General features: G+C 40.3%; 1 protein-coding gene across 2 annotated transcripts in view; it reads left to right on the forward strand.

Annotated features, from left to right (window-relative positions):
* SEL1L3 (SEL1L family member 3) overlaps nucleotides 1-11710 on the forward strand; it is a 42810-nt gene extending 31100 nt beyond the window's left edge. For both annotated transcript variants that reach the window (XM_061993389.1, XM_061993390.1), the window contains 7 exons: nucleotides 2202-2292; nucleotides 2402-2486; nucleotides 5492-5601; nucleotides 7060-7187; nucleotides 8827-8929; nucleotides 9027-9099; nucleotides 10417-11710. In XM_061993389.1, coding sequence (XP_061849373.1) covers nucleotides 2202-2292; nucleotides 2402-2486; nucleotides 5492-5601; nucleotides 7060-7187; nucleotides 8827-8929; nucleotides 9027-9099; nucleotides 10417-10583 — 757 coding nt within the window. In that variant the 3' untranslated portion in view covers nucleotides 10584-11710. The remainder of the gene's footprint in view (nucleotides 1-2201; nucleotides 2293-2401; nucleotides 2487-5491; nucleotides 5602-7059; nucleotides 7188-8826; nucleotides 8930-9026; nucleotides 9100-10416) is intronic.
* Nucleotides 11711-13609: the final 1899 nt, after the last annotated feature.

Raw genomic sequence — 13609 nt, forward strand, 5'->3', positions numbered from 1 at the left:
TGACATAAAGGGGAGGAGTTGACCTGCAGCATAATTCAACAGTTCTGACAGAATCAAGTAAAAAAGATGGATTTTGTAGAGTGAAGTAGTGTTGTAGGTGCTGTCTGTGATCTTCATCCCATAGTCTTGTAGTGTGTAATGTGCACTGGATTAGCCAGAGGAATGCCTTTCACTTCTAATACTCCCTGTGTTCTAAAACCCATACTTTGCTTTCCCTCTTCTGTGTAATTCCATGTCAGGAAAACTCAGGCTGCAGAATTAGATTCGTTGAGTTTTGCTATATGATTCATATTATCTTTTTCTGTCAAGTATAATTGGAGGCTACAATATCCAATGAGCCAACCAAGAGGCTTCAAAGTAGCCTGCAGGTCAATGCTCAATTTTTGCAGCAACTTGTAGGCATGAGCATCAGATACGGTATGTGCAGGCTTCAGTCTGTCATATATGGTTAAGACAATGGCTGTTTCATCCTGCAGCCTCCCCCTGCTAGGACTTGATTAGTGCTTCAGGCTTAGGAAGTCTATGAGAAGCTGTCAGTGGACTGGTCTGGAGTAACCCATTCTTTGCTGGGCCTGTCACAGACATTTCTCCTGAGGCTTGGCCTCACTTTTCAACACTGAAAAACTCAATAGCACGTTCTGATGTACAAACCTATGGCTCTACTCGGCAAATTCTGCATACAGTCACATCAAAGTCCTGTGCACATGACAGGTAGAGAGAGCATGAAGTTCCCAGAAGGTCTGGTCTCAACAGCTAGGAGGAAAAATCTGCTGGAGTCCCACTCGAGATGCCAGTGACTGGGATTGTCTTGGGTAGTTACTTATAAATACTGGTCCTAGGAGTATGTTCATGTTGCTTCTGCATGTTTCTTCATGAGTCTCGTACAGATGTAAATTGTTACACTGCGAAGCAGACCAAGTAATATGTGTTCCTCAGCTGCTGGTGTTAGCAGCCACATGTTCTACACAACAGCTTTAGTCATGATAGTTTGATAGAGACTGATTTAAAGGCCTTAGATGTAGTTTCTTCTCTGAATTGCCCCCTGAGACTTAAGAATCAGAAGAACTAACTTCCCAGCTTAGGTATTCTGAATTCCTTCAGTAGTCCCAGGTCTACATTGTCCCAGATGATTTTACAGGGCAAGTATAAGGAAGAATTTGTATCTTGCAGAAGCGGCTGGGAAACAAGATGTTACACCCGCTAATTCTGTAGGGGCAGCAGCTTTCACAGTTTCATTTAAATCTTTTTGCTTAAGCACATACTCTTGAAGTCAAATGTGTATTTAACCATATTTGCTTCCATTTAAACAAACCATCGAACCCTGAAATTTGCCATGGTTTTAGCTTTGTGTTATGGAGAAAATAACTGGAAGCATGACTTTTCAATAGGAAGCTTTAGTAGGAAAGAAAATACACCAGGTGCTTTTTTTAATCTTGTCATTTTAAAACCAAACACATGATTTTAAAGACCTCCTCTTAATTTTGAGTGATTAGTCTTCATAACATGGACTAGATGAGTGACAGAGAACATGAGAGAAGCTCTTCTCTGGAATTAGGAGCAGTGCTGTCCCACTCTACTGCAATACTGAGTTGCTATACTGCAAATGCAGAATTAGCTTTTGGTACTTGTGTTACAGTCTTTGAGGTGCCTGGAGTCCATAGAGGTACTGAGACTCTTATTTTATTGTGACATTCAAAAATAATGAGAGACAATTCCTGTTCCAAAGAGCCCATAGTCTAAAAAGACAAGACAGACACGACATAGAAATAAAAGGGTAAAGCATACCAAAGAAGTACTCGGGTGAATGTTTGACAGATACGTACACAGCTAAGTTAATTACGGATTCATTAAGTGGAGGAGGTAAGAGTCTTTTAAGAATGTTTTATCTGAAACATATAAGTAGGTAATTGGGCTTAATTACAACTCAACTTGATCATCAGTCTTGCAGTGAAGAGTAAATGCATGCTGGACCCAATCTCACTTCAGTGTGAGAGAAAACTGCCAATTCTGGAGATCCAGCACAGCTTGTTACACCAAGCATTGCCAGTAGATGTAGCTGTGGCATGGGTTTGACAGAGTTTTTGTACCAAAATTCTTCTCTTATGTGATTTATCGACTTATTTAGTGGGTTTTTTAAAATATAACCAAAATGTATGGGGTTTTTTTAAAGTTTTTCACTAATTTATTTTATCTCACGTTAGGCACGAAGCTCTGCTGCATTATGTTTTAGCAGCTGAAACTGGGATTGAAGTGTCACAGTCAAATTTAGCACATATCTGTGAAGAAAGACCAGTAAGTAAATGTATTCACAACTCATTGTCCTAAACGGAACACTTGCTAATAATAATGTGATCCCAATTTCTTGTCTGTTACATGAGTGGCTCGATTATTTTCTTTCCAGGACCTTGCAAGGAAATACCTGGCAACTGATTGTGTTTGGAGATACTACAATTTCTCTGTTTCTCAAGTCAATGCCCCATCTTTTGGTATGTATAAGGAATTCTTTTGGACTTTAAATTTTACCCTTTTTTTAAATTCCAAAAGCTACATTTGTTACTTTATGTGAGTGAGCAAGTTAAGGGAATCAGAATCCCTGCGTATCATACTTTTCCTTTATAGTGTTTTCATAGGAATATCAGGCAGAAAAGAGTGGTTTAAGTGCTGTGTTTCAGCCCAGCTTTTCTGAGAATTTTGGTTTTATGGCATAGAATGGATAAAATTTGAGTAATATAAGATAAACGAAGCCCTGAGAAAAGGCCAGATGTTTAGGAGCCAAAGCAATCAACTTATAGTTTAAGGGGAAAAAAAAAAAAAGCAAGTAGACTTTAGGAGCTCATGCTGCTCAGTTTATCAAATAGAAAATCCAAAAGCAAATATACTTCCAGGTCCTAATTGAGTCACGAGAAACTAATGAAGGCTCAAGGATTCCTTATCTAATTTACTAAGAGTGTTTCTGTTAGGGTACAGAGTTTATCAACATTGGCACAGCTTACCTTGGGGAACTAGGGATTCTCTGTTAAAAAGAAGGTTTATTTACGTATAACTTAGATTCCTCCAGCCTTGAAATTTACTACATCTGTCACTTCAGTGATTAAGGCATTTTGATGCCTTTGAAGGAGTTTATTCAATATTCAGAAACAATAATCCGATTGTCTCCTAAGAAGGTTTGAGTGCTTTATAGTAAGCACTTGGAAAAATGGAGGGTAAAAATAATTCAAACTATTAATTTAAATACACAGCAGCATGGAAACAGAGTACCACATTGATACAGCCTGAAGCCACAGGAGCTGACAAACCCAGAGGAGGCTGTAGATGCCTTAGCAAGGTGCTGTTTGGTTGACTCTTTGGCAGATCCACTGGTACACTAGGGAGATGTAAAGAGCTTCTGAAGGACAGATTTATTGGTGAGACTGTGATTCTGTGATTCAAGAAGACTTGCTGAGTTTAACAGGGGAAGGATTTTATTACTTTATCACTTCCTCACATGAGTAACATAAGTGGAGTTTTATCTCAGACCTCTCCCTGCCGTAGTGGAGGTTCAAATCCCCAGTGTAGGGTTTGATAGGGAGAATCTGACCTTAGCAGCAGATATTTTCAAGGGCAGATTACCTGTGAAGCACAGGATGACCTCAGGACCACTGCCTGTTGCAGGAGTGCTGTCTAGGACAGGGCTAGAGCAGCGCAGTTGCTGTGGCTGAGGGGAACCCTCTTCTTGGTGATTCACTAGGGTGTTCATGGCTTCCCACTCTGCATCTGTGCCAGCCTATCCACGTAGCCTTTGCTGTGGAGTCAGTGACCAGCTTGCTTCCTGCAAGAGCTCTGCTATAGCCTCCTGTAAAAACAGGTTGGATTTATGGGTAGCTTCTGTTACATGCACAAAGCAAGGTGTCAAGGTATTTCAAACTGAATAAAGCTTAGATAAATGTAGACACGGTCAGGGGAGTTTTTAAATTCTTTAGTGTGGATTAGTGCAATGCCATAAAATCATTACATTTGGAAAAGACCTCTAAGATCATCGAGTCCAACCACTAACCTCACGCTGCCAAGCACATCACTAAACTAAACCATATCCCTCAGCACCTCATCTGTGCATCTTTTAAATATCTCCAGGGATGGTGACTCCACCACCTCCCTGGGCAGCCCGTTCCAACACTTAACAGCCCTCTCAGTGAAAAAGTCCTTCCTAATATCCAATCTAAACCTCCCCTGGCACAACTTGAGCCCATTTACTCTTGTCCTAACATTCATTACTGGAGATGTTGACCCCCACCTCACTACAATCCCCTTTCAGGTAGTTGGGGAGAGTGATCATATATCCTCTCAGCCTTCTCTAGGCTAAACAGCCCCAGCTCCCTCATCTGCTCCTTATAAGACCTGTTCTCCAGACCCTTCACCAGCTTTATTGTCCCTCTCTGGACACGGTCCACCATCTCTGTATCCTTCTTGTAGTGAGGGACCCAAAACTGATCACAGTATTTGAGGTGTGGCATCACCAGTGCCAAGTACAAGGGGACAATCACTGCTCTGGCGCTGCTGGTCACACTATTTTTGATACAGGCCAGAATGCCATTGGCCTTCTTGGCCACCTGGGCACACTGCTGGCTCATGTTCAGAGATCTGTTGATTAACACCCCCAAGTCCTTTTCCACTGATCAGCTTCCCAGCCACACATCCAGAATCCTGTAGCATTGCATGGAGTTGTTGTGGCCCAAGTGCAGGATCTGGCACTTGGCCATGTTGAACCTCATGTGACTGGCCTCAGCCCATCGATCCAGCCTGTCCAGGTCCTTCTGAAGAGCCTTCCTGCCCTCAAGCAGGTCTGTGCACTCACCCAGCTTGGTGTCATCAGCAGACTCACTGAGTTGATCAGCAGATTCACCGAGCACTCGATCCTTTCATCCACATCATTGTCATGCTTGCTCCTGTCTGGGTCAATACCCACTCTTCAGTATCACAGATGTTTGTAAAATATTTACTGGGTATTACTTCCTTCTAGACCAGGAAAATTCTATACCTACTGTTGTCCTGGGTTGGATTTGAAAGTAATGAAATTATTGTCAGCAAAGTTCTGTAATTTTGTGAATGAGTTCAGCAACCCCAGTAACAGATGCAGAAAAAACACTTAGGTAGCATGTTTTTAAGTCTCATCAAGTTAGTAGGACTAACCTGAATAATGAGACTGTGGGTTGCCCAAAGACAGATTCAACAAGTGAAGAAGGTATGCTGTATAAAGTCTCCAAGTCTTAGTTTTTGTAAAAGTAGCAATATAGTTCAGTAAATTAATTAAAGAGAAATTTCATCCTGGATAAGTATTTTGAGGGCACCTGCTAATGTAAAGTAGCCACAGAGACAACTGGAGAGAAGGGTTACATTTTTCTTTTTAATATTGTGCTTTAGATAAAATTACTGTTAACTTCTCCATCACATTAATAGCTGGCTAATTCTGTTTCTGCAAGTACTCTAAATGATCTGCTACTTGTTTCATCCACAGCTTATTTGAAGATGGGTGATTTCTACTACTATGGTTACCAGAATCAGTCTAAAGACCTCGAGCTTTCCATGAGGATGTATGCACAAGCTGCGTTAGAGGGAGATTCACAGGTGGGTCTGCAGCTCTAATGGCTTTATAGAACATGAGAGTTTGGAACCATCTGAGGAGAGGTTCCAAAGAAATATAAGGAAAGATTTCTTCACTGAGAGAGTGACAGAGCACTGGTACAGGCTGTCCAGATGGGTTGTGGAGTCTCTTTGTCTGGAGACATTCAAAACCACCTGGATGAGTTCCTGTGTGACCTGCTCTAGGTGGTCCTGCAGGGGGGTTGGACTAGATGATCTTTCCGGATCCCTTCCAGCCTATAAGGTTCTGTGTGATTTTGTGATTTATCTGAGACTGGTTATTTTGTTTGACTATATCTGCACCAAAGAAACCTGCTAGAATAAGTTGTAATTGTTTCAAAATACCTTGTGAGTCTGTAGTTGCTGTTTCATGATACCAGAAGGTAAACCTAGCATAGGTGGACAGTCCTAGAATTAGGCTGTTTTGAAAGCTAAAGGTGAATGGCCTAATTCAGTGCTACCTTACCTTGGCACAAATGATTCTGTTGTGACCTCAATACTTTTACTACTAGAAGATATCTGATGATTTGTATCTCAGGCCTATCCTTTGCTGTTTTAGATGTAAATAAGACTGTCTCATTTCCCTTGGTATACTGAGTGAATCCAAAGGTGAATCTGATTTACTCCATCTTAAAAAGCTTTATAATTAAAAGACACACCATATCCCATTACCAAAGATGTGCAGTGTTTCAGCATTGAGTTTCCTGCCCTTAGACCCTCCTGAAGTGTCCTGGGTGCAATATTCTGTTCTCACCATCCCTATGATAGTGTCCCCAGACAGTATCTTGTATGTGATTTTATTAGAGGTAGCATAGTTGGGTTCTGTTTTGAGGCTATTGGCATTACAGCCAGATTAGCAAAAGACAGAAGAGATGTGTGAACAGCTAAAAACATGAAAATGTGAAAGCCAAACTGACGGAGGATCCCATAATATGTCTAATGTTTGTTCATCTTCATATCTCTGAAGAGACAAAGAGAAGTCCAAGACCTGTCTAAATAGGCAAAACTGTACGACTGAGGACTTAAATTGTCTGGAGGAAGTTTCTGCTCTCAGTTTCACTCTTCAGATTGCTGTTGATCTGTAGAGCTAGGTGGAGGGGAATGAAATAGTAATAGAACAGAAGTCCATTTCTGCTTTCAGTCTGTATTTCCTAGTAGATAAAGATTACAGTTTGATATAGTGGAAAGAGCAACTAAAAATAAGAAAGGGCAGATTTTTTTCTAAGAAAATGGTGTCACAACAAGTGAATACTGATTCTTTTACATTTTCAGTGTTTACATGGGTATATGTTTTGGAGAGAATACTCTGATAATTATTTGGAGAGGATCAATTTATAGAAGACACTTATAATTATTTAGATACTTGATGCTAACAGTAGACCTTAAATGTAAAAACCAAAAGTTAATGGCTAAAAGCATGTGTGGGGTTTTTTTTATTGTTAGGGTTTCTTTAATTTGGCCCTAGTCATAGAAGAGGGCAACTCCATACCTTCCTACATTCTGGATCACCTGGAAATTGATCAGGCATTGCATTCTAGTAATACCTCACTTCTTCAGGAACTTTACTACAGGTGAGTCTTTTTTCCCCTTTAATCAGCATCTTCTGTTTTTCCATGTGAGTTGCATTTACTCTGCAGAACAGCAACTCCTGCAATTATTAACTTTGTTCACTTGTATGATTTAAGCCAGGTTAAGGTCAACATGCTTGAAATGCTTTAATTACCTAAATATATTTCTGTTTATGCCTGTTAAAGAGACCTGATTATATGTCATTACCTGAAATAGCAGGGATCCGGGAGATATTTTCCAATCCAATAGATTTCAGTTCCTATTTTTGTCACTGACAATTTGTATACAGTCCAAAACAATCTTTTAATGATAAATATAGACCAAACTTAAAAGTGTGTAGCTGGGATAATAGTAGTCCTTCCTATTTATTCTGCAAAGACATTCCAGCCTGGCACAGATACTGTGGCACAGAATGCTAGACGTGTGAGAAGGTTACAGGTCTGTTGCCTGAACTGCCTGTGCCAGCACTGTTCACACAGAAACCACCTAGAGACCTCTGGTTCCAGTACACCATGTAGGTGTCCTTTACCTGGGTAAGGCAACATGTGTTGGAAAGCACAGTAGCCAGCAGATAAAGGGAGGTTCTTCTCCCCCTCTACACTGCCCTGGTGAGGCCTCATCTGGAGTACTGTGTCCAGTTCTGGGCTCCTCAGCTCAAGAGAGACAGGGAACTGCTGGAGAGAGTCCAGTGCAGGACCACCAAGATGATCAGGGGACTGGAACATCTTTCGTACGAGGAAAGGCTGCAGGAACTGGGGCTGTTTAGTCTAGAAAAGAGAAGACTAAGGGGGGATCTTATTAATATTTACAAATATCTAAAGAGTGGGTGTCAGGAGGTTGGGACATCCCTTTCTTCTATAGTAGCTAGCAACAGTACAAGGGGTAATGGGATGAAGCTGGAACACAAAAAGTTCCACTTAAACATAAGAAAAAACTATTTCACTGTGAGGGTGACGGAGGCCTGGCACAGGCTGCCCAGAGGGGTTGTGGAGTCTCCTTCCTTGGAGGTCTTTAAGACCTGCCTGGACATGTTCCTATGTGACCTGATCTAGGTGAACCTGCTTCTGCAGGGGGGTTGTGCCACACAATCTCTAAAAGTCCCTTCCAACCCCTACCATTCTATGATTCTAATTGATGGAATTGAGAAAGCTGCTCAGCTCACCCCACAACAGAGTCTCTGTGGCTAGTCAGCTAAAGCGCTCTTCATGCTCTGACTGCATTGTGTAGTACTCATTCCATGGTCTCTAAAGAGGGTTTAGACACCAGCATCCTGTCTAGATAACTGAATTTCATACATCTAATCTTAAATCAAGTCCTTCTGCCGTTGACTCATGTTAGAACAAAGTGTCCTGAGTATGAGCTTGTACTGGGACTGCTTGGCAAGCGTAGCCTGGGTGCCTAGACCTGTTGTTGGCTAAGAAGAAAATTAAAAAATATGCTCAGTAAGGAAGGCTCTCTCTGTTTGATGACTAAGCTGGTATAGTATGATTTTTTTCTTCACCATCTGTGAGATAACAATGATAATATCTGCTTGTTTTTCTGGGTTACCGATGTTTGCTGCAAATTCACTTGTGATTCCCAGAAGACAGATGACACAGAATTGTAAAGGACTAATGAGTCATTTTAATCTTTTTGTTGTAGGTGCTGGAATAATAGTAACCAAGAATCAATTAGTCCGTGTTCATTAGCATTGCTTTATTTTCATGTGAGAGTTTTCTGGAACAATATTTTACACTCTACCCTGGTACGTATTGCTCCTTTGGTACATGCTGAGTTCATGTGGAGCACTATTATCCTGGCTTTGCACTGCTCTAATTATGCTTTTTAATTTATTGTCACAGATCTATTTCATGGGAACCTTTCTTTTATCAATTCTGGTTGCGTTTGCAGTGCAGTATTTTCAGTCTTTATCTGGTAAGTATTTATCATAGTCAAAGTGAATAAAGAGGAGTGATCTTTTTATTTCAGTGACAACTTAAAAGCAGGAATTCCAGATTTGGCAGAGACACCTCTGAACAGCAACTTTTGACAACGCAAATAATGTTTTTATCAGTGAGAAGGGAGTGCATTAGCAAGGCATAGATTTAAACCTGTTGGTTTGTGGAGAATTTTCCTTGATAAATTAGATTATTAATAAAAGATCAACTGCAGGAGATTACGACTAAAAAGAAGAGATCATTTCCCTTCTCTCAACATGCAGTATTGTTAGAGTAATTGAATGACTTTCTTTTCATATGTTGTCTGCAGTGAAACTGTTCCCTGTTTTCTATTACTGGATCTATTCAGATACGAGGTGAGAGAAAAAGTGAGGTTCAGAGAGCTGGTACATTGGAGTAACTTAAGAGGAGACAGTTCAACCTGTTCAGACCAGTAACAAATTCAGTAACAAATTCAGTCAGCACTTGCAGACTTCTCCTGTCCTAAAATAGAAAGTTTTGCCCTGTGTTCTCTTTTCTGGTGGGACAGAGAATATTAAAGGACAGAAAGACCAATACTAGGCTCCAGTCTCTTAAAACTCCCATTCTTTTCTTACCATATTGAAAGAGTTGCCAGAGACAAAACTACATTGCTCAGGAAGGGAAAAAAAACCAACCTGGTTGTCGGATGGAACAATAATGAGTCATCATGTAAAAGGCATTGCCAGCTTCAACCAAGTGTTTCAATTCAAATCTCAGGTCAGGATCTTGAGCAGGAAGTTGTGAAATTAATATTACCAGTTCTGAAAAGAGTTCCTTCCTAAATACATTGTCTTCTGTTGTGGTTTAATCCCAGTAGGGAGCTTAAGCCTATGTCAGAAAATACTACTTTCTGCTAGAATTCTGTCAGAAAATATAGAAAGAATTATTTTCCATGTTGACAACCTACACCTATAGGGAATGTTTTTAAAAGAATCTCAAACAAAGCACCATTAAATATGAAAAGATTAGTTGAATATTATAATCCTAGATAGAGTTGAAGACATGCAGCTGTGAATAATTTGATGACAACAGAAATAATTCTGAAGCTGCTTTCTTTTCTTGCTAGCTGTAGTTTATGTAACTTTGGAAGCACACTAAATGTATACAAAGGACATAGTTAAACTTAGAGATATTCTTCTTTCCATATTTCCTAACCTTTGAGTGTTATCCTTGTATGTGATTTTATAGCCACATAGTATTTAACTATTGATGAACAGACTTCCTGGGTGCAGTGTAATTTTTTTTAATGATCTCTTTTGGTGTTTTTCCATAGCCCATAATTCTTCTGTAACAAGACCAGAACCATCTTCAGATGAACCTTCTTCCTCAGGGAGTAGCAACGAGGATGCTACCAGACTAGTACAGCAAGATGAACGTACTTCTTCAGATGATTTAGCACAGCAGGAGTTAAACCATCAGAATCCTCTTGTTACAAGCTGAGGTGTAGTTTTCTTAAGGTTGATGTCCCCTTGGGAAGATGGGATATGAACAACCACAGATCTAAGAACTGGCAACCAGCCCTATTAGTGGCATTAATAATGCAGTCCAACAGCCAAAACTGAAGGGGAATTCCCTGATCTGATTTCTCCACTGTAGGGGAAAACCATCCCTATAATTGATTTAACAGTCCAAACAAATGGTGTGGATTATCTCACTGTACCCAACATTTGATCATACTGTATTTCATTGAAGGACTAGAAGAAAACATGCAAACTCTTTGCTTAATTGGAGAATGAGCAAACTTCCCCCTGGTTTTGATGAAGCAAAAGTGTTACTGAGCTATCTAGTATATTACTTAATTGCCTTTACTGCATTTGAGCTTATCTTACTGGTGAAGTTTCCAGCGTTTTCTAGGCATGGAAATTACATGAAAGTGAAACCCAGCCACCAAGGCTTTCTAGGTTCCACAGCACACCAGACAAGAGGTCAGTACATGCAGTCATAACAGTTAGGGTTTTGGACTTTTGTATTACCCCAACTCACTGATGTAAAAAATGTGTTGTTTTGAAAGAAAACACCAGAAAGATTTGCAATATGGTCATAACACAGTGGTTCTGCTGGCTAACCCTTGGTCCAAATTTGTCAAGTGACAGCAGTTCCCTGCTGGACACACCAAAATATTTCCCATCCTGACAAGAATCACTGGTTAGAGAACGTAGCTTCCCTAATGGATAAATGAAGGAGTATTTAATTGTGAACAAATGGGAGATACAAAGTGAATGAACAATGTATTTTGGGGTTCTTCCATAAATAACAGTGGCAAGGATTTGTTTCGTGTTCTACACTAACTTTTAAAGACACCTATTTAAGTGACAGTTTATTAGGTCAATGTTAGATGGGATACATGGACAGCAACTGTGGTGTGCAAATGCCTTCTGTCTGATTTAAAGCTCTCTGGTAAGTGGCCATAGGAAAGGTCTGACCTTTAAAAGCAGGTGTCTGTGCACCTCTACAAAATGGTGTAGAACACAGACTACAAATTGCATCAATCTATGCATTCCTGAGGGTTAAATCCACTCTCCTTGCACTACATTCTTTACTGTAAATAAAAATATTTTTCTAATTCAGCCTTATGTGGAGGATGTTTTTTTAAATCATCTGTCAGAGGAAGCAGTATCATGCTGTTGCACACTGCCACAAACGTTATTTTAAGTGCCTATTAGTTAGAAATTCAGGTATGTGTACACACATCATCAGGGGCTGTTTCACCAGCAGAAAACTGAAAATTCAGAAGTGTCCAGAGAAGAGTGGACATCTCACAGCAGCAGGTCCACTGAGTAAGCAAAGGGAAAAAGCCCCAGCCACTGAATCTTTCTCTTTCCCCCCCGCCCCCCCTTCACCCAGGTATATAATCAGAAAGTTAATTAAGTGCCACATTACTGACTTCTCATTTATTTGAGCAAGAACAGTGCCAAGACTACTTTTTGTTCAGAGTAGACACATTTTATTCTTTTTATCTGTAGCTAAGTATCTTGAAGTGTTGCAAAGGAGCTTCACCTTTACATACTGAACTGTTGCTGACTTGCAGATATTGCATGCTGTGCTTTTCAGTGTCCATTGCAAATGGAGCACCAGCATTTCGGAGCTGTTAAAAATTGCACAGCTAAATTGGGATCATATCAAATTCCACAAATGTATGGATGTTTCAAGAGTTCTCTCCACTTTTATCACCTAATAAAAAGAAACAGTGTGCATAGGTATTAAAACTGGAGCAGGTTTAGATGATAAACCCAGAAGCATTGCAGAAAATCAAGTGCAGCCTTTGAAGACACATAGACAGTTTGTGGCAACGGGCACAGTACTGGATACCAAATGGCCCACAGTTAAATGGTCACCAAATACTCTTTGGACATGCATATGGCAAACCTTGCTTGTGGTAAGCTAACTGTGCAAGATGTATTTTACTACATATATCCTAAGTAGCAAAATTGAAGCCCCTGGTGAAATATTAATCCTGTGGGAATTTGTCAGTGGTGGCATGATTGCAGCCCATGTGTTGAAATCATGGGGTTCTTAGAGCAGCAGTGGTTTAGTTTGTGTACATACAGATCAGAGTTAAGGGTTAGCAGCCAGGCTGACTCAACTTTAGTAGTTAACTGATAGGAGGAGGTTTGCCAGAAACATGGTTTTACATCTGTGTTTTAGAGGACAATTGCCAAAGCTTCAGTGTATTTCTTGACGCCAGCAGTTAATAGTTAGGGCTTTGTTTATTGTTATCTATTACATCAGAAGTTCCACCAAAGCGAACTTTAAAGTAGGTTAAGATAAGCAGCTCCTCACAATAAACTGGCAATGCTCGGTGCTGAAATAATTATAGTTACATTATTATCCTTCACTTTTTATAAGATCTAGGGGCCAATATTTGGCAGCCTAGAGGATCAAACGCTTCCTGGAGAGTGACTGGTTAGTTAAGCAAAGCAGCTGCATAGTTCTGCATCCACAAGGGGGGAAAAAAAAGGAAAAACAAACACAAACCTGAGGCTTTAGCAAGAACTATTATAATTTTTTTTTGCAAATTGAAACAAGAGCACTGGCAGCTGTAGTGTCTGCAGCCCATGCAGAGTGGTCAGGGTGGCAGTGAGGAAATAAATCACAAGCAGAGAGCTAAGATGCTGATTGTTTTATACACATTACATTGAAACACAGCCATCTGAACAGCACAGACAGTGCTTAAGGCAGTGTCAAGTAGTGACCCTTTTTCTCTCTTGGTTCAGCCCAGAATCATCTTTAGCAAATAACCTACAGACAAAATAGGTGCCCAGATGCCTAAAATAACAGTTTCCACCAACTTACAGGTACGTGTTACAGCAAGTGAGGAGGGAGAGGGGTTGATACAATGTATCAAGGTGCTATGAAAAAAGTCAGAATTAGAGACCGACTACAGACAGGGAAACGGAGGTACCTGAAGATAAGCTTAACAAAAAAAAGCATTGAGTAGCTCTACATGGTGGATTGACTTCCCATTT

The sequence above is a fragment of the Colius striatus genome, chromosome 3, assembly GCF_028858725.1.
Source record: "Colius striatus isolate bColStr4 chromosome 3, bColStr4.1.hap1, whole genome shotgun sequence".
Taxonomy (NCBI): domain Eukaryota; kingdom Metazoa; phylum Chordata; class Aves; order Coliiformes; family Coliidae; genus Colius; species Colius striatus.